This window comes from Pungitius pungitius, chromosome 3 (genome assembly GCF_949316345.1).
Source record: "Pungitius pungitius chromosome 3, fPunPun2.1, whole genome shotgun sequence".
In the NCBI taxonomy this organism is placed as follows: domain Eukaryota; kingdom Metazoa; phylum Chordata; class Actinopteri; order Perciformes; family Gasterosteidae; genus Pungitius; species Pungitius pungitius.
In genome coordinates this window covers 2,180,223-2,199,420 of record NC_084902.1, presented here as the reverse complement: position 1 = coordinate 2,199,420, position 19,198 = coordinate 2,180,223, and the positions used below count along the sequence as shown (strand labels likewise).

Below are 19,198 nucleotides of genomic sequence, written 5' to 3'. Positions count from 1 at the left end.
GACGGGATTAAAAAATAAGACCACAATCCCACTGCTGTGCCGCAACCATGAGTGTACAACAAGTAACAAGTGCCTCAGTTAATATGGAAGACAGAAATACGCTCCTTCTGAACCCCCCCCCCCCCCATGCAGTCACCTCCTCTCCATCCTGACCCGGCCCCCAGCACGCACCACCTCAACTGGTCCAATCACAACGCAGGAAATCCCCCCCCCCCCTCCCTCCCTCCCTCCCTCACCCCTTCGCTCCCAACGCGACAGCCAGCATCACGACGAGCGTGTCACTCACTTCCGGGCTCGCGCGGATGAGAGCCGGCTGGATGGTGGGACTCGACTCGGTCCGGATGAACTGAGGAGCCGTGGTGAGTTTTTTTTTTATTTTTTCGTTTGTGTTTTTATCCAGATGTGCGGGATGTTTCTGCAAATGTCCTCCTTCGACCCCCCCCCCCCTCCCGAAGTAAACAAAAAAACTGTATTTTTAAAAGGGAGAACATTGCACTTCCAATGTGATATTAGGTTATTTTGTCATTTAAAGTACATTTTTTTGCTGTTATAATGCATTTTTTCGCCTTCTTCAGACACGCGAAACGTCTTATAACGTGTTAGTCGCCTCGTATGGATGACGCCTAATACATGGTGTGGAATTAATCATTAACGCCGCTCGGAGATTTCGCAACGGGTGTTTGAAATCTTTTGTTTTGAAAAATCCCAACCGGAAGTTCATACGCCACTATGGCGCGTTTGACCCCCGACAGCGCGACTGGTCCAATATAAGGACAATTAAATGTATTATATGTGTCTTGATTATAATGGCTTGTGAAAACATCAAATGTTGTGTTTATTATTAGAAAATCTACATTTATTTTATGTGTCTAAATTTTGATGACTCCTCAATATGTCGTGTTTATTATAAAGAAATCTACATTTACGTTATGTAATTCTAATGACTTCTTAATGTGTTTATTAAGATTATTACATTTATTATGTTTCTCCATCATAATCACCTCTAAATCCATACTATGTTGTAAATTATTTTATGTTTCTATTAATACTATACTTTTTTGAATTTCACAAGCTGTACTCATAGCAATGAGCATATTTTCTGTTCTAAACACCAGCAAAATTTTACCGAGACATATTTCTAGAAATAGTTAAACACAATTTCTAACATTTTTACAACACTTGTTACAAAAAAAGGTCAGAATTGAAACCTCTGTCACCACAGTCGTCACTAACTGTAACCACTCTGCTGTGTTCCTTCTTCTAAAATGACCTTTTTTTTTGTAAAAAAAAAAAAAAACACAGCAGACTCGAAGTGGGCCGAGACCACGGTCACTGAACGCCGCCGCCTCAAACTGTGCGGACACAGACGCTATTGTCCTGTAAGGAATGGTCCGGTTGGATTGGACGCACGCGCGCAGACACCGTCAAACTCGTCACCCTGATTTGGGGGAACCATATTTTCTCAGAAAGGCACGAGGAAGGGAAATAGTCTGTCCAGCGGTTTATGTTTTGTACACAAGGCGATCCGGGCCTGATCCGCTTAATCCGCCCGCCGTGTTTTCGCTCTCTCGCTGAACTCAGACTCCAAAGCCGCCTCGTTTGCTTGCGCAATCACTCAGGTTACGTCCCTATGTTTCAAATTTGGCAAATAGGCGACAGTTAATGTGTACGCACCTCCACGGGACCACGCACAAACATGCTTCCATTTCACACACACACACACACACAGCCTGACCCCGGACTCTTTTCCCCACAATGGCCACGTTGAACCCTCTGCGAGGCTGCAGGGCCGAAAGCTTCGATGACGTCGGGGAACAAAAGGGCCCTTTTACAGCAGCTCTTCGAGGAAGCAAACGCAGAAACAAACAAACACACACACGCGCCAGCTCACCCCACCACTACGTGCCCCGCGTTACAACATTACCCAATTAATCCATCCATTCTGCTCTTGGGAAACAAAAGTAATCTACTCTGAAATTTCTCATCAGAGTAACAAACTGCGGAGATTAGACCAGATTCTTTTGGTGCACGTGAGCGTACACGCCTGGTTTGCTCATGTGCTCTCACACAGGTGAATACAGACGGGGTCGACCTCCGGGTCAGCAGAGTGAAGCCAATGTCTTATTTCATAAGGCTGCATTCTACCTAATGACCAGCAGAGGGCGACTCCTCTGCTCCCATAGACGTCTATGAGGAAATGACTCTACTTCTGTGTAGTGACCAGCAGGGGGCGACTCCTCTGCTCCCATAGACGTCTATGAGGAAATGACTCTACTTCTGTGTAGTGACCACCAGGGGGCGACTCCTCTGCTCCCATAGACGTCTATGAGGAAATGACTCTACTTCAGTGTAGTGACCAGCAGGGGGCGACTCCTCTGCTCCCATAGACGTCTATGAGGAAATGACTCTACTTCTGTGTAGTGACCAGCAGGGGGCGACTCCTCTGCTCCCATAGACGTCTATGTGGAAATGACTTTACTTCTGTGTAGTGACCAGCAGGGGGCGACTCCTCTGCTCCCATAGACGTCTATGAGGAAATGACTCTACTTCTGTGTAGTGACCAGCAGGGGGCGACTCCTCTGCTCCCATAGACCTCTATGAGGAAATGACTCTACTTCTCTCTTGATTTATTCCCTCAGTAAACATTGTAAACATGAGTTTATGGTTTCAATCCAGTTTCAAGACTTCTTCAATACAGCATCAGTTCATTTAGTAAATTATGGTCCATTTAGAGTCAAACAGACCATGAGGCTTAGTATGCCCTTTCCCTGGAGTTTGCACTTAGCATAGTTAGCTGCTAGCCCACAGATCTCCGGCCTAGCACCTCTTTGAAGTTGTTCTTTCGCCATCTACCTGTAGATGCCCTGTTCTTTCTCCTATTGCCCAATAGTTTATGTTGCCATGTTGCCGAGACTACTTCTCTGCGGCCTCTCATTTAATTACCAGTTCCTTTTTGCAAAAAACAAATCCGATTTGACAGAGAAGGCTCTAGCGGGGGGGGCCTCCGGGGCTGGAAACAAGACACCGAGCAGAACAACAGCGCCGCAGAGTCCACATCCCACAGGGAACAGATGGTAGCCTGGGAGATCCCTGCTGGTAAAGGAAAAATATGATTTATTTATGAGTCTCAAAGGGACACTTGAGGGACGAGTGCTGTGGGGGGGGGGGGGGGCACGTCAGAGGACAGTATAGCAAGTGGATGGAGGCAGCTTCAGGAGCGAGATGAGCCTCTCCCTCCTATGAATAATGTAATATTAGTGCTGCCTTCACACGGTGAGAGAGAGAGTGTGTGTGTGTGTGTGTGTGTGTGTGTGTGTGTGTGTCGATTCTCACACCATTTCGAGACGACCAAGTTTTAGCTGAGTAGAAATATCTAGAAGCATAACGGTTATTTCTCACACTGGTAAAACACTTGAGTTGGCAGACATCACAAAAACTCAAAGTCCTCGTTCATCTTTGCCACTCGTACAAAAGAATAATTACTTTAACATTTCCGCATGGAGAACCAGCTCCACCAGGGTGCTTTGCACCGCGTGGTCAGGAGATAACGCCGATCTCAGTTCAGAACTCTGGACAGCTCCTGAAGTACAGCCGCAATGAGTGTGTGTGTGTGTCCTGATGAACATCACCGGTACAGTAGGGCTGTGCGCTCCTCGGTTCCTCTCTCGGCCCGCCCCGTCATCTCTGGATCGCTCCGCAGGAAGAAGGAGAAGGAACATTTGTTGGATCTCGGTTTGCCAATAACAGAAAAGTCCCTTCTTATTCCCCGAGAGCACCAGACCTCAGGTGTCTCATCGCTGTGTTTTGAGACTCCTTAAGTGTATTGTTATGAGCGCAGGCACACTCTTATTTTGAAACCAGCTCAGCAATGAAATGTTAATGCTCTAACGCCAGTTTAATGTTGTTTTGCTTTGCAGCAGCGTGGACCTGTGGGCATTTCATTAAGCCGAGCTCTGTGGTAGAAAGCGAGGGGGACCGAAGAATAAAGAGCGACCGACTTCACAGCTCCACCGAGATGAAGCAGAAGGAGGACCTGAACCCCGTGCTGGTGCTCCTCTTCCACCTCGCGGTGTGGATCTACACCTCCGTCACCTTCCTGCCCTCCTACATCCTCAGCCGCGTCCCCGGACCGGACGGCGGGCGCCACGGCTCCGAGGAAGAGCGGGCCAAGACGCCGAAGGCCCGATCGGCGCCGGGTCGCCCCGAGGGCCCCTACCGAGCGGTGAGCGCCGCCCGGAGGCTGGCGACCTCGCTGCACCCGGGCGTGGACACCCTGGACAAGATGTTCGAGTATGCGACCACGAGGTTCCCTCACAGGGACTGTCTGGGGACGAGGGAGGTGGTCAGCGAGGAGGACGAGTGCCAGGGCAACGGGAAGCTGTTCAAGAAGGTGAGGGAGGGCTTTTCAGACAGATTTATACACATGTGGAGATGATCCACTTAACGACTCATCAGTACAGCAGCGGCATTTGTGTTGTGTTTCTGGCGTTTGCACAAGCTACTGAGTCTGGATTACCTCGTTAATCCCAGCGGACTGATCCCTCCGATCCGGTTAAACCTCGCTGTCGAAACACCTCTGAGCCGTTTAGCCCGGAGCTGCTGTTTGTGTGTCGTGTACAGTCATCATGACGGCGTGTGTGTGTGTTTGTGTGCACTACTGTCTATTAACCCCTAGGAGCCAGCAGAAGCTCACGGTTTCTTCTTGTTTCTTCTGTCAGTGGAGGGAGGCCCTGTGACTTTTAAATATGCCCCAAACACCACAGACATGTGACCTTGGGATGCAGCTCTTATAAAAAGAGGTCACCGGATACCCGGGCTGAACCCTTCTCTGTGATCAAAATCTAACCACGCTTCTCCATCCGACCCCCCCCCCCCCCCCCCCCCCTCTGCAGGTGGTTCTGGGGGAGTACCGCTGGCTCTCCTACGAGGAAATCCACACAGCCGCGTCCCAGCTGGGCGGCGGCCTGGCGGCGCTCGGCCAGCGGCCCAAAAGCAACGTGGCCATCTTCTGCGAGACGCGGGCCGAGTGGATCGTCGCCGCGCAGGCGTGCTTCATGTACAACTTCCCCTGTGAGTGTGTGTGAGGGTGAGGGAGAGGGAGGGGGGGGGGGGGCAGCATCGCTGTCTTCCGGGCTGTGGATGTCCGTCATATTTAAGAAGCATCAGACTCATGGGAAACGGACACAAGGTGAATAAAATACAGCTGAGCTCATTTTTAAATCAAAGGATTCCGGTTCCGTCGTCCTCTCGTCATCTTTTTCTTTTCAATCACAGTCAGAAGTGTGAAGGCTGTCGACCCCCAAAACCATCGAGTCCACATGAGTCATTCAACAGCAGTCACAAGAGTTTCTAAAACCCCTTAAAGAACTGTTTCCTGTTGAGGGGGGGGGTCGATGGCGTCAGAAGAGAGAGTCTACGTGAGCATCTGATGTTGACAGAGGCATCAAGGAGTCAGCCAAAGGCCCCCCAGTGAACTAAAACACTTGCTCTGTGTGTGTGTGTGTGTGTGTGTGTTTATTGGCTCTTTGTCCAAAGGCTTTCAGGCTATTTTCCTAAACCCCATTAAAAGTTGTGGTTGCGTGAATCCGACAAAGTTGTGTCCCGTGAAGGTGTCACACGCACGAAGGACGCAGCATTAAACATGTTCACCACGAGGCTGCAGAGGGGAGCAATGGCCCTGCTGTGTGTCCGTGCGTGTGCGCACGTGAGTGTGTGCGTCTGTGTGGCCCGGCGCAGTGTTTAGGTCTCACGGCTGGAGGTGTCATGGCCCTCGTCCACTCTCACTCGCGCACACAAGGCAGCGGAGCAGGAAGTGTCGGAGCTCCAGGCCCCGTCCCATAAACCCTGGTGATCTTTTCAAATAATCCATTCACTTGTTTATTAAACAAGGTCAGAATCCTAAGTGTTTTATATACAACGGGCCCAACACCAATGAGCCGGCATCTTAGCTTACTTTCTCCTACGTGACCTTCTTCCACTGGTAGCCCAGTGTTTAAACGTCACACCGCTAGGAACTGTGGGTAATTCCCCCGGGGACAAAGGCTGCAGGACTGTGGGACGGCCCTGAAGCGCTCCTCAAAGTCTGTGGAACTGTGGGTGGGATGATTGGAATGATCAGGCGTCTTGCGATTAATGTAATAAATGTGGGGGGGGGGCAGATCAGAGGGCTGGAGATGTGCACCTACATGATCCGTCTCCACACTTATACTTTTACATTTCATGGTTACATTATGCATATGAGTGATGAACCACGTGACTGTTGTGCTGTGTGTGTGTGTGTGTGTGTGTGTGTGTGTGTGTGTGTGTGTGTGTGTGTGTGCATTGCAGTGGTCACTCTTTATTCCACCCTGGGAGGTCCGGCCATCGCTCACGGGCTGAATGAGACTCAGGTCACGCACATCATCACCAGCAGAGAGCTCCTGGAGACCAGACTGAAGGTGAGAAGACTCCTCGTGGTATTCAGCCCGGGTCGTGACTCACTACTGTGTGTAGGTTAGTTCTGCAGGTCAGAACCAACCAGGTAAATGAGACATAGAAGCAGTGAACAGCTTATGCTCCAAAATAGTCCTGTCCTAAAAACATCAATGTCCAAATATGACAATATTATATTTATAGATAGATTTTCCTTCATACACAAAGTATATCGCTGCCGATAAAAAGCGGAGTAATTGATGGTGTGTTTACTTCACTGTGCTTCTCTGCTTTGTGTAACTACAACAATAATATGAGGGCAACTGTCTGGAGAAGTGCGCCTGCTGAATGTCGAGGACTCTTTTGGACGGGTTCAATCGCTCTGGCAATTCATCGCCCTCTTCATCATAAACACAGACCCTCCTCCTTTCCCACCAACCCCTCTGAGAACAAATGTCGCTGAAGATGTTTCAGTTACCTGTGTGTGTGTGTCTGTGTGTGTGTGTGTGTGCTTGCCCAGCCCATCCTATTTGAAGTCCCGAGGCTGCAGCACATCATTGTAGTGGACAGCACGCCGACCTCGTGGCCCGGCTACCCCCGCGGCATCAGCGTCCACAACATGGCGGCTGTTCAGAAGCTGGGAGCCAGGCCGCAGAACGGTGAGGAATCAGCTGACTGAGCGAAAAAAAAAAAAATAGGACCCAATATGAACCCTTGTGGGACACCATTTTTTATATACTTGTATGAATCATTTTTTTCATCCACCAAACAGTTTTTGGAGACAGGCCTTTGCGAACAAGCCACGACAGCGAATAGCTTAGCGAGGTTAGCGGCAGAGAGTCCCTCTCTCGGTAGGGTGGCCACGGTGGGGGCGGATTGGTATCGGTCCCGCTAGGTCATGTGAATGAGGAAGTGCTCACATCTGCCTCAGATTACGGCCGATGCGATGCTCATCCGGCGGGTGGATTGGACGGATTGGCGAGAGGTCGTCGCCCACTCTTGAACCGAGCTGACCCAAAACCAGAGGAGCTGGCAGTGGGTCCCGCGCAGATAAAGAGGGGAAGGAAGTAGGCTTGGGGAGGGAGGACGGAGCTCTGGGATATAGGGGAGGCTCGTGTTTATACACAGCACTGTTGACTTCACATGACATCAACTCTCAGAGCGCTCACTCCTCCGTGCCGCGCATCCGAGCGAGAGGAAAGAGGAAGACGAGAGGCCCTCCCCTCGTTACTGCTCTGTGATTTAATGCCGCCCTTCATCCTCTGGATGTTGTTTTAGTTTCGGGGGCCTTTGTTTTTGTCCTTATTCGGCTTTAGCTCAGCGTGCAAAGGACCCAAACCCTCTAATTAATTTTAACGCCCTGCGGCTAGATGCTGTGTTGTGCGAACATGCAGTCCTTTTGTACACTTTGCACAATTGTATGAATTAACTGACAGCTGTTTGCATTGATGAAAACAGTAACACACCAAAATGTCAGTTATTTATTCATCGTGTTTATAGGAAGCTACGCTAATCTAAGCTAAACTTGAATCAACGCGCCTTTGAACGTGAAATCTTTACCTTTCACACCTTCCTTAAATAATAAAATGCATATTTTCTCTCTCTGCCTCTCTTCCTGATGGCAGGATTCGTTTGCATTACGCATTTGGGTTTACTGGAAACATGCTTGGATTCCTTATCAAAGATTGCATCCATGCAAAAATGCGGCCTCGGCCTGCTAGATGAGAGGAAGTCCAGAGCAAACAGACCCACGCGAAGCCGATAGTCAGAGCTGGATTAACCGAAGATAAGATAAGTGCCACATGTACACAGCTTGAGTCCTGACACGATGAAAGGGCGGAGACCGAGGAGAGCAGAAGACGAGAGAGAGAGGGACGTGGTGTTGTTTTTTTTGGGACAGCGCAGTCAGACGCAAACTCTCCGGTGTGCCAAGAGAGGCCCGGTTGTTTGATATCACAGCTGACTGTTTTCCATCCGGCGCGTTTGAACTCGGGCCTCAATTCGAATTCGGGAACTAAATATTTCCGTGGCCTCTGACGCCGCTGTGCTTTTTCTTTTATTAATCATGTTTATCCTGCACTCATGCAACAAAACATTAAACACGCAGAATCCTTTATCCAAACAGTGTGTCTTTGTGGACGATTTATGAACATTTTTGAAGCGGTTGCTCTGTGTTCTTGTCTCGGGCGATGCATGAATGCAGGTTATGTCGCATTAGGCTCACGTGTGTGTGTGTGTGTGTGTGTGTGTACGTGTGTGTGTTTTCACAGCTCGTGAGCGCGAGGCGCCGCTGCCCTCGGACATCGCGGTCATCATGTACACCAGCGGATCCACGGGCGTACCGAAGGGCGTCATGATCTCCCATAGCAACGTCATCGCCGGCATCACGGGCATGGCCGAGAGGATACCCAACCTGAGGTAGGCCACCCACGCTCGGATCTACACACACATTTTGTGTGGTCAGATTTGATGTTTGTTGTTACTTTTTGTGTTAAATGGATCATCTGCAGGTACAATTACTGTATTGCTCGCCATTAAAAGTCGAATATTTTGTGAGGTTTTGTCCAGAAAACATACTAATATTCTACCAACAAAGATTTTTGTCAAAAATCTTTTACAGCTGGCATCCTCTTAGCCTAGCTTAGCATAAAGGCCGTAAACAAGTGTAAATAGCTAGCCTAGCGCTGCCTAAACTACTGTCCTTTCTGACTAACATCTAACGGTGGAGTTTTACATTAAAACAAAGGGAAAAACGAGCTTTCTCCCACGAGGTGGCGGTGGAAGGAAATGCAGAAGAAAGGGAGTGTGAGCGATGGAAATAATCGGGAGGGTGGGAGTTAGGGGTAGATAGATGGAGGTTAAGTCGCGGATGTTATAATCTCAGTGATAGAATTCTTCTGTGTGTGTGTTGAGTAATACATTGGATCCTTCACCAAGCCCCTCCCTTTGGAACGGTTGAATCAGATATTCAGGAAGTTATAAAAGATCAATCAAGAGGTGGCATTAGAAAAAGTTAACCAGTTTCACCTGAAGATCAAGACAGAAGACAATTGAGTTAAGAAACAACACTGTTCCTGTTCAGGAACTATACGCTACACTGCTAGCACTAGTTAATGCTACTTTAGTTAATGCTACGCTAGTTAATGATACGCTAGTTAATGCTACGCTAGTTAATGATACACTATTTAATGCTACGCTAGTTAATGCTACGCTAGTTAATAACACACTAGTTAATGCTATGCTAGTTAATGATACGCTAGTTAAATCCGCCTGATTAGCTCCAAATCCACTAAAAACGCGTGAAAGACAATAGAATCCGAGTAGACTGCACAAGACTGCAGGTCATGGGACGGTGGCCGATGCTGCGATATGATTGGCCGGTCTGTTTTAGGGGTGGGGCTTAGTGAACTTACAGTAGATTAGTTTTAAGTCGGAGCAAAGGAAAAGGTGGCCCGTATTTATTCATCTGAAAGAGACTATGGCTCCAGAGATCATGTTGGTTTCTTATTAACACGCATCGGAGTGAGATGACCTCTTTGGCGCTGACCACTGGCGTGTTCACAGCGAGGAGGACACGTACATCGGATACCTGCCTCTCGCCCACGTGCTGGAGCTCAGTGCCGAGCTGGTGTGCGTTGCTCACGGCTGCAGGATCGGCTACTCCTCACCTCAGACTCTGGCCGACCAGGTAACCTGGACCCATTCCTCCTCTGCTGAATACATCAGTTACGCTAATGTTGCGAAATGGGATTTGAACCGTCGAACACTGCGCTTCTTCTTCCCCTCCCAAAGTCGACCAAGATCAAGAGAGGAAGCAAGGGAGACACCAGCGCCCTGCGGCCCACCCTGATGGCAGCCGTCCCGGTACGTCCCCTCACATCCTCCGCGTCCACCGTCTCTCACTGGAATGAGTGCGAGCTGCTTGTTTAGGCCTGCTGGACGGTGTCCCCAGAGGGGAGGGGGGGGGGGGGGGGGGGGTCGGGGGCCGTGACGTACAAGCTGTCTGCCTCCTACGGCAGGACCGTTTCTGCTCTTTCATCGCTGAGCAATGTTTAAAACGCCCAGGGGATGGAACAGCATCGTCGCCGGGAGGGGCTTGTGCTCAAAACCCGGCGCGGCTGTATTTATTTAGTCGGCGATGGAGGTCCCACCCTCCTTAAGTGCTTTGTAAGCTCAGGAGGGAGTTTACAATTTAATGTCAGGCTGTTCCTAAACGTCTGTGGCCGTGTATCCCGAAACACATCGATTCTATCAACCAGTTCGTAGTCACGTGATCATGAACCCCGGGAAGTGAGGGAACCACAAAGAGGAACCACAAACAGGAGGGGGATAGAACTCTGGATGTGGTTTACATACAACATATATATGAAGACACGACGTAGCTTTAACTCAACCGCTGACGTCAAGGAATAAGAAATCACAATTCCACTCGCCGGCTAGTTTCTCCCTAGTTTCTACCCCCCCATCCCAGTGGTCGCAGTGTAAAGGGCAGAAGGGCCCCAGTGTCTGGAACCATTCACAGCTGTAAACAGAACGTGAGAAACCCCCATGTGGTTATCCCCACGACACACAGACACACAAACACACACACACACACGTACAAACTGTTGTGATATGACAACGGACTGCTGCGTAAATCCTGTGTCGACTTCCTCTCTCACTGCATCAGCGACAGACACTCACTCACACACACACACACACACACACACACACATGCACTGGGCCAGCTGTTTTTTTGTTATTATTGTTTTTGGTTGGTGCCCTTTCCCCCATTTATTTCATTTAAGTCCTGCTTTCGCGGACACTCTTCTTGATGTGTGCATTTAATTCTCTCCTCTGCAGTCAGTCGGGAGTTAATCTAAATGTCGTTCATGTCTTTGATGTCTTTCTCAGCACCGTTTGCGTTCCTCTCACCAGTCGGCCTCGTCTCTCTGAAGTTGCACCGAACACACTGAGCAAACCACTGAGACGCATATATATAAATATATATATTTAATATAATAAAGTGTATAAAGCCCTCGCTTTACTTTCTGGTGGGTCTACAAACAGACTACTTGTGTATTCCCTCTGTTTTCTTCTGGTTTGGTCCCTTGTGATTAAGACCAAAAGAAGAGCATGTGTATCCAACGTTGTGTTCCTCTGGACCTCATTAAGAGACGTTCTGGGGTTTTTTTTTTAACGAGCTCTGACAATCCAGAGCTGGTCCTGATGGACTTCAGCTTCCTTTTTGTGTTTGTTTAATTAAAAGAAAACTAGTCACAAATTTGAAAGATATTCCAACCGTCTCCCCCTTCGTGATGAAGATCCAATACTTTGGTTTTATCTGGAGGATTCTCCGCTCTAAGCTGCTGCAGCTCCGGTTGGGCGGATCTGCACCTCATATCTCAAACCTTTATTTTTTTTTTGCAGAGAAGATAAGTTCTCCCCCCTCAGCCGTGTCCATGTCCATCTCATCCTCCTCTCAGTCGATCACGTTGCCTCGGCTTGCGTCTCACCTCCTCTCCTGCTTCCTCCCCTCCATCTCGGGTTCCAGGAGATAATGGACCGCATCTACAAGAACGTGATGGCCAAGGTGGAGGAGATGAGCCGCGTCCAGAGAACGCTCTTCACTCTGGCGTACAACTACAAGCTGGAGCAGCTGGCCAAAGGAAACAGCACCCCGCTGTGCGACAGGTGCGTTCGTTGACCCCCTCTTCGCGGCCTCCCCGGCTTCTCTTCCCCTAGACTCCTTCCCTGGACTCCTTCTTCTTCTGCTTTGCGTCCGTCCAGGCTGGTGTTCGCCAAAGTGCGCTCCCTGCTGGGGGGTCGGACGCGGGTGCTGCTGTCGGGCGGCGCGCCGCTCTCCGCCGCCACGCAGCGCTTCATGAACGTGTGTTTCTGCTGCCCGGTGGGTCAGGGCTACGGCCTGACGGAGACCTGCGGAGCCGGGACCATCAGCGAACGTGAGCGGCGACGGGAGTCCGGGAGAACGTGGCGTGGTTAGATTGTACCGGCTTTAGGGAAAATAGCATAATAATAAATATATATGGATATATATATATATATATATATATATATATATGTATATATATCCTGGGACGAATCAGAGGAATGACCCATCAGCCTCAGCTTTAATGTTTATTGCCAATTAGCAAATGTTAGCATGCTAACGCACTAAACTCTGCCGGTGAGCATGATGAAATTAGCATCAAGATGTTAGCACTGAGCTAACTGAAAAAAAGAAAAGAAAAGGAAAGCTCTGTAGGTTATTTAATTAGAATTAAATTTAAGAAGAAATTAGCTCTAAATGAAGATTAATTACCTGGGAAAAAAAGTTGCACATTGTTGTGCTGTTTAGGGAATCATTTGCGATAGAAGACGCTTGAGGACACAATCAACACTAGCGACAAATCCCCGAGAGCTAAATTAACGTCACATTTTTAGCCTGTTGGGAAATGAAGAGATTTGAGGTCATGTTTTGTGAAATAACGACAAAAACTCAAGACATTCCTCACTTGGCTGGGAAATCATTTTCTTTCCTCCTGACGATGTGCCGCTCGTATCTGTGGTGGAGACGGCGGTCCCATTATTCGTTTTTCTTAACCTTTATATGACCTGATATATTAGCTTTCATTTACCACACATTTGCCCGCCGGAAAAAGAAAAAAAATCAAAAACAAAGGTCCTCCAGCGTTTCCCAGACGGGCCGAACCCTCCGCGGTTTAGAACTCTTGGCCGCGGTCTGCAACACATCCTTTGGGATGTGGGGAGTGACGTCGCTATGGCGACAAATGTCGTGCCAAACGATCAGCGCCCCCGATGACGTGTGATTTGTCCCGTTCTAGTGTGGGATTACAGCACTGGGCGAGTCGGCGGGCCGCTGGTTTGCTGCGAGATCAAACTCAAAGACTGGGTGGAAGGTGAGTGACACCACACACACACACACACAGATATGATATCCATAATATTCATTAAAGGAAACAGGTCACATGGGTTCTTTTCCTGGGTTCCATCCCCCGTTAACCCAGAGGACAGAGACAGAACCTTGTAAGGAAAAGCATTCTTCTCATTCCTTCCCGTACACTTCCATCCTTTTTTACGCGAGGGATCATAACTCACTTTTATTACACTCTAAATGTTGATAGTTATCTGGTTTATCGGTTGACGGAGCAGAAATGAACCAGTACGTCAGGTTTTCTTATTTTTATTCTGTTGCAGAATCCAGAAAACTGCAGGTTTTAAAAAAATGTTATTGCTTTTTCATTCCTTTTTTACAATCCCGCTTTCAGGCGGTTACCGTAAAACCGACAGGCCACATCCCAGAGGAGAGATCCTGATTGGCGGGCCCAACGTCACCATGGGATACTACAAGAACGAGGCGAAAAACCAAGAAGACTTCTTCGTCGACGAGAACGGCCAGAGATGGTTCTGCACCGGAGACATCGGAGAGTTTCACCACGACGGCTGCCTCAAGATCATCGGTGAGGAGGGGCGGGTGGAGGGGTGTGCGGTTGCTCACAGGACCGCGGGGTAATCTGTCTTTGCATCAACATCATCGCTCCGGACTCCAACTTCCATCCACATCGTGTGGCCTTTTTAAAACAAATCAGATTGTACATCACGCAACGCACAACGCCTCCGCGGCCCTGTTGACCCGAAGCGGATCGGCGTGTTCTCGGCTGTGCTTCTCAGATAGGAAGAAAGACCTGGTGAAGCTGCAGGCGGGAGAGTACGTCTCTCTGGGGAAGGTGGAGGCCATGTTGAAGAACTGCCCTCTGGTCGACAACATCTGTGCCTACGCCAACAGGTGGGTGTTCCTGTGTGGGTGTGTGTGTGTGTGTGTTGGCGCAGACGTGAGAATTCTGCTCCAGTATGGGCGAAATGTTCAAGCTTCAATATGGCAGACGATCACGCTTCGTATATCCGGGTACAGTTGTTACGAATGGGAATAAAACAGGATGTAAAACAGCCCTAATGTGTTTAAGCTGCACTCTTTCTCCTGATCGTCACTCCTCTGGTCCCATAGAGGTCTATGATGAAATGACCTTCTAAATTAGTTCCCTCAGTAAACATGAGTTTATGGTCTCAAGCTCTAAGTTCCAAGTCTTCTTCAATGCAGCATGATGTTGATTTAGTAGATTATGGTCCATTTAGAGTCAAACAGATCTTTGTTGAATCCAACATGATGTCTTCAGGTGACACTGAATGTAAACAGAAGCTTTGATTGTGAGCAGAAAACCTGCTGGGGAATGTTTCCATTCCCTTTTACGGGAATCAAATGTCAGTTAAGAGCTGCTCTTCTTCTCATTGACGTCCCTCCGCTCGGGCGTCCCCTGTCCTCCCGCTCTGCAGCAATGAGGCCTACGTGATCGGCTTCGTGGTGCCCAATCAGAAGCAGCTGTCGGCCCTGGCCGAGCAGTACGGCATCCGGGGCTCCGGCGAGGAGCTGTGCGGCAGCGAAGCCGTGGAGGAGCTGGTCCTCAAGGCCATCACGGAGGCCGCTCTAGCAGGTGAGGAGAGGTTTCCTTTTTTTTCCGCTCTTCCGAGTGGGCTCCGGCTAACGCCTCGTCGTCTCCCCCCCCTCCCCCGTCGCAGCCCAGCTGGAGCGCTTCGAGGTCCCTCGCAAGATCTGCCTGAGCGCGGAGCCGTGGACCCCCGAGACGGGCCTGGTCACCGACGCCTTCAAGCTCAAGCGCAAGGAGCTGAAGACGCGCTACCGGGACGACATCGAGAGGATGTACGGCGGGAAGTGAACAAAGCACAGACCAGCACTCCGATCTATCCCCGCTGCCCTCTCACTGCCCCCCCCCCCCGCCCCCCCTCCTTGCCCCGCGAACACAAGAGACCTGAATCTGTGATGAATCCCAAGAAAAACACTTCTTCCCCCCGCCCCTCCCTCCTTTTTTTCCATTAGCCCAGGTGTACGACCTCGTTGCGGGGGATTCTTTATTGTTCCAGATGTGAGTTATGAAACAGCTGGTGTTGTCTGTTGAACTCCTTCTGGGGGCCAAAGCGAGACGCTCCGCTCGACGGACACGTTGCTTGGCGCCGATGTGACATTCGATCGGTTAAATCTCTCCTCCGAGTTCATCTGCTTCTTTTAACACGAAGGTTTTCCTTCTTTCCTGCAGGTCGGGAGACGGGTCAAGTCCTTTTTTTTTTTTTTTGGTTTCTTCTATTTGTCCACATTGTTTTGAGTACTTGTCTCCCACCCGCAGTGGGGACTTTGACTCTCACGGCCGTGGGACGCCTCTCCCGTCGGCACCAAAAAGCACAAAGAGTCATAAGAGCCGCTTTGGTGAAGAAAACACTGCCGAGGTCAAGAGTCATCAACATTAAGGTCGTGACAAATGGACCCTAATATTCTTATTCAAAAAGAAAAGAAACAAAGATGCTCTTGCTGTTTGGTCTATTGCATTTTCCTACGGTGATATACTTTTTAATGTGCAGAAGTCACATGCACTTGGTTGTTTTTACAGTCCAAATGACTGTGTAATCAATGTCACGTTTGATAAATCCCAGTGCAACGCAAAAATGGATCATTCACCACCAAATAAGGCCATTGATTACAGAGAAATCAAGCGGGTTTGGAACAAAGAGGCGCACTGTGACGAGGTTGGGTTTTTTCTGTGTGTGTGTGTGTGTGTGTGTGTGCGGGTGACGTGCACACCTCACGCGTGACACCTGCTGCCTTCTCTCGTGATTCTGAGTCACGCCTCTACGATTCCTTTCCAGCCTGTCACGGAACACACACACACACACGTGTGTTACGCAGGAGAAACACGTGTTCAGCCTCTTTTATGACTGCAGCTTCAGTGACCGGTTTTATTTTTGTGAGCTCTACTCCTGCCTCGTAACAGAAGTGTATCCAACTATTTATTTGTAATTTGCTATTTGAAAAATGACCCCAAATGAAGTAAATAAAGATTGTGTTCGGTCTACATGCAGGAGTGTTTTTATTGTTGTGCATAAATGTAACGTAACCAAGTGGACTTAATTGAATCTGGGTGTGGAATTGGTGCCTAAATGACTAAAAAGATTCTCATGTGATGACATTTGTTTATTCATTCAGTGGCAATTACTCACAAGTGACATCAATGCTCGTCATGTATATTATTAAAGGTATATGGAGACGTGAAGTTGAAAGGAAATCCTTCATTTGGAATAAAAAGGATGAAAAATGAAAGATTAAATATCAGAATAAAAGAAAGACATTGGACGTGTGATGCATGCAGAAGTAAAGGAAACCGAACGACCCTATTGTGAGCTTTAAACTCTTTTTTTTATAGTGTGCTTGGGTGCCCCCCAAGTTCTTGTTGCTCTTTTACTGTGGATTCCATTATCTGTTCATGTTACTCCCCCGGCGCTGTTTTCAAAAACCACACAACTTCAACATAAATAATTGTGCACCCGGTGAAAATGTCTCTTCTAGTAGTGCATAAAGGAAAGCATTCAAGTTGGTGATGGCAGCAAAAGGAAGATCGATTTTAAAAATGAAAAAAATCGTATTGATGCAGATTCCATTACAATAAAAGGAGCTTGCAGGTGAAGCTTAGAAAATAGGAGCCATTGCCAAAGACGAAGGACGAGAAGACGAAGGATGAGAAGACAAAGGACAAGAAGACAAAGGACGAGAAGATGAAGGACAAGAAGACAAAGGACAAGATGCCTCCAAAGGGGCTGAACGGTGCCGTGTGCTGAGACGAGGACGTTGTCCTTATTGTTGAGACAGAGCGTGTGATGGAGATGGGACCGTGTCAGCCCCCCCCCCCCCCCCATCCCCCCTCCCAGGCTCTCTTTCTATTGGACGCTCAGTAAGTCTGATTTCATTAAAAACCCTCTGGAGGCACGAACAACTTTGCAAGACGCCGGTAGTTTCTTCTTCTTCTTCTTCCTTCTTCAGGGCCTCCATCCGGGACTCGTCCTGCAGGTCATGTGACTGGTGACACCCCGGGGTCTCTGTATAAATAACTTCAGGCTTTTGTGGTGCTGCCAAACTCCAGAAGGGCTGCAAGAAGACGGTTCACTTGAGACTTTGCTCGTCAGTTTGGTGAGTGGACAGTTTATGATTTGGTTATTGTTTTTAAACATATATAATGTATACTGTAAATATATATAACGTATATTGTATATTTACATTTGTTTGTATAAACTGGATCATTCTGTGTTGACTTTTGGGAACTTTATCTTAATGCTACCAGTACATGAAAAAAAGCATTTTTTAATGTGTTTATAAAAAAATGAATGTTATTTTCGGCCCCTATGGAGAAACTTCCTCAGCATCTTTAAACATGTTCGCCCATATTGTTAAACCTGTAGGTGATTAGTAACTCTTTATTATCACTTTGCCCTAACTCCCCTCACTGGGAAGCCATCTTCGTGCGTAAAAGTTGGATCCACCCATTTATGTTTGTCCTCATCCATCTTTTCCAGCTTTGCACACAAAGCGGCGCGCAACAGAAATGGAGCACGTGGACAACTCCACAGTTTCACCCGCGCGGCTCGAGCGCGCGCACAGCAGCGCGGGCTCAGGGGCGGAGCGCGGCGACGGGAACGCGTACCTGTACATACTGATAGTCATGTCCTTCTACGGAATCTTCCTCTCCGGCATAATGCTGGGCTACGTGCGCTCCAAGCGGCGGGAGAAGCGGCGGACCAACGTCTTCACGCGCCTCGTGCACGAGGAGGAGCAGCGGGAGTGGGGCGCGCTGCCCAAGAAACACAGCCTCACCTTTCCCGCCACCGCCGCCGCCGCGTCGGAGCTGCGCGCGCTGCAGCTGGCCCCGCCCTTCTGCAGTAACCACGGAAACCACTTCGCGCACCTCTACTGCGGGAGCACGCTGCCGTCGCCGCTGGCGTGCGCGCTGTGCACGGAGCAGAGCAGCGTCAGCTCGCTGGGCTCGTCCGCGGACACGCGCCTCGCCATCGAGGAGGAGGAGGTGTTGGACGGCGGCGGCGGCGGCGCCGCGGAGGAGGAGGAGGAAGAAGGGTCGGAGGAGAACGTGAAGCGAGGCCCCGGGATCAGCGTGCACGATTCAGGCTGAGCTCACGATGACAAAACAACAACAACCACGTGTCAGCGCAAAATAGGTGGCGCAAAGCACCAGCGATGTATAAAACCCCTCAGTTTGCCTCAGAAGAAGAAGGCGCCAAATCACCCGCGAAAGGGCGGGAATGAACCACCACGACCACGAGGCCTCTGGGATCTGTGAGGGACACTCGTGAGCATAGACATCTAGATATAAAGAGCTCGTGGGGGCCACTCTGAAGGTTTAGATGTGGAACACGACCCACAGGTGGCGATGTCACCATTCAATTCTACACACGCACATGCACACACACACACACGTACAGCTGCTGAAATCATAAATCCCCAAATATCTTATATATAAAAATAACCAATAAAGTGATGCTCTCTACAAACGCATAGAGTGTGGTATTAAAAGAAGCGACACCGTTTAATAGGACTCTTTATGATGTCGCCCCCCCCCCCCCTTTGCTTTCTGCTGATGACTCACCCTGCAGAAGGCTGGCTGTGTTCTTTCTCTCTTTCTGTATTTTCTTTGGGGGGGGGCTATATGGACTGAACCTGACCTGCTCTCGCCAACTCGGTCTTGAGTGCGAAACAAACCTGGAACCCACTTGAAGGACAGTCTGCGATGTGCTGAAGCTCCGCGATGGACTCGCTGATCTATCGGTTTACTTGACCACGTGCACTGTGCGTGTTGTCCGTGCGCGTGTTTCGCTTCACGAGTCTTGATTTGAGTCTTTGCTGTGCTTCGGAAATAAAAATGCTTATGAATTGACA

The 19,198-nt window shown here is 49.1% G+C and overlaps 2 protein-coding genes across 3 annotated transcripts; both read left to right on the top strand.

Annotated features, from left to right (window-relative positions):
* The first annotated feature begins 251 nt into the window (after positions 1 to 251).
* Positions 252 to 16,529, top strand: acsl3a (acyl-CoA synthetase long chain family member 3a). 2 transcript variants are annotated; one of them, XM_037461825.2, is made up of 15 exons: positions 252 to 359; positions 3,918 to 4,390; positions 4,893 to 5,070; positions 6,328 to 6,437; positions 6,932 to 7,070; positions 8,682 to 8,829; positions 9,976 to 10,099; positions 10,204 to 10,275; positions 11,945 to 12,084; positions 12,181 to 12,353; positions 13,236 to 13,310; positions 13,680 to 13,871; positions 14,083 to 14,197; positions 14,743 to 14,900; positions 14,986 to 16,529. In XM_037461825.2, exons 2-15 carry the CDS (start codon positions 4,016 to 4,018, stop codon positions 15,141 to 15,143), a joined length of 2,157 nt encoding a protein of 718 aa, XP_037317722.2. In that variant the 5' UTR covers positions 252 to 359; positions 3,918 to 4,015; the 3' UTR covers positions 15,144 to 16,529. The 2 variants fall into 2 exon arrangements, with proteins under 2 accessions (XP_037317722.2, XP_062417009.1); XM_062561025.1 differs by lacking the exon at positions 252 to 359 and adding an exon at positions 2,984 to 3,096.
* Positions 16,530 to 17,267: 738 nt separating this feature from the next.
* Positions 17,268 to 19,198, top strand: kcne4 (potassium voltage-gated channel, Isk-related family, member 4). The gene is made up of 2 exons (XM_037461836.2): positions 17,268 to 17,440; positions 17,824 to 19,198. The coding sequence occupies exon 2, from the start codon at positions 17,853 to 17,855 to the stop codon at positions 18,432 to 18,434; it is 582 nt and encodes a 193-aa protein (XP_037317733.2). The 5' UTR covers positions 17,268 to 17,440; positions 17,824 to 17,852; the 3' UTR covers positions 18,435 to 19,198.

Bases quoted from the DNA above. Each gene is read 5' to 3' on its own strand.
- acsl3a (XM_062561025.1), top strand. From the start codon at position 3,072: ATGGTAGCCTGGGAGATCCCTGCTG. The intron at 7,071-8,681 runs GTGAGGAATCAG...GTGTTTTCACAG, and splicing joins GGGAGCCAGGCCGCAGAACG to CTCGTGAGCGCGAGGCGCCG. The intron at 8,830-9,975 runs GTAGGCCACCCA...GCGTGTTCACAG, and splicing joins GAGAGGATACCCAACCTGAG to CGAGGAGGACACGTACATCG.
- kcne4 (XM_037461836.2), top strand. From the start codon at position 17,853: ATGGAGCACGTGGACAACTCCACAGTTTCACCCGCGCGGCTCGAGCGC.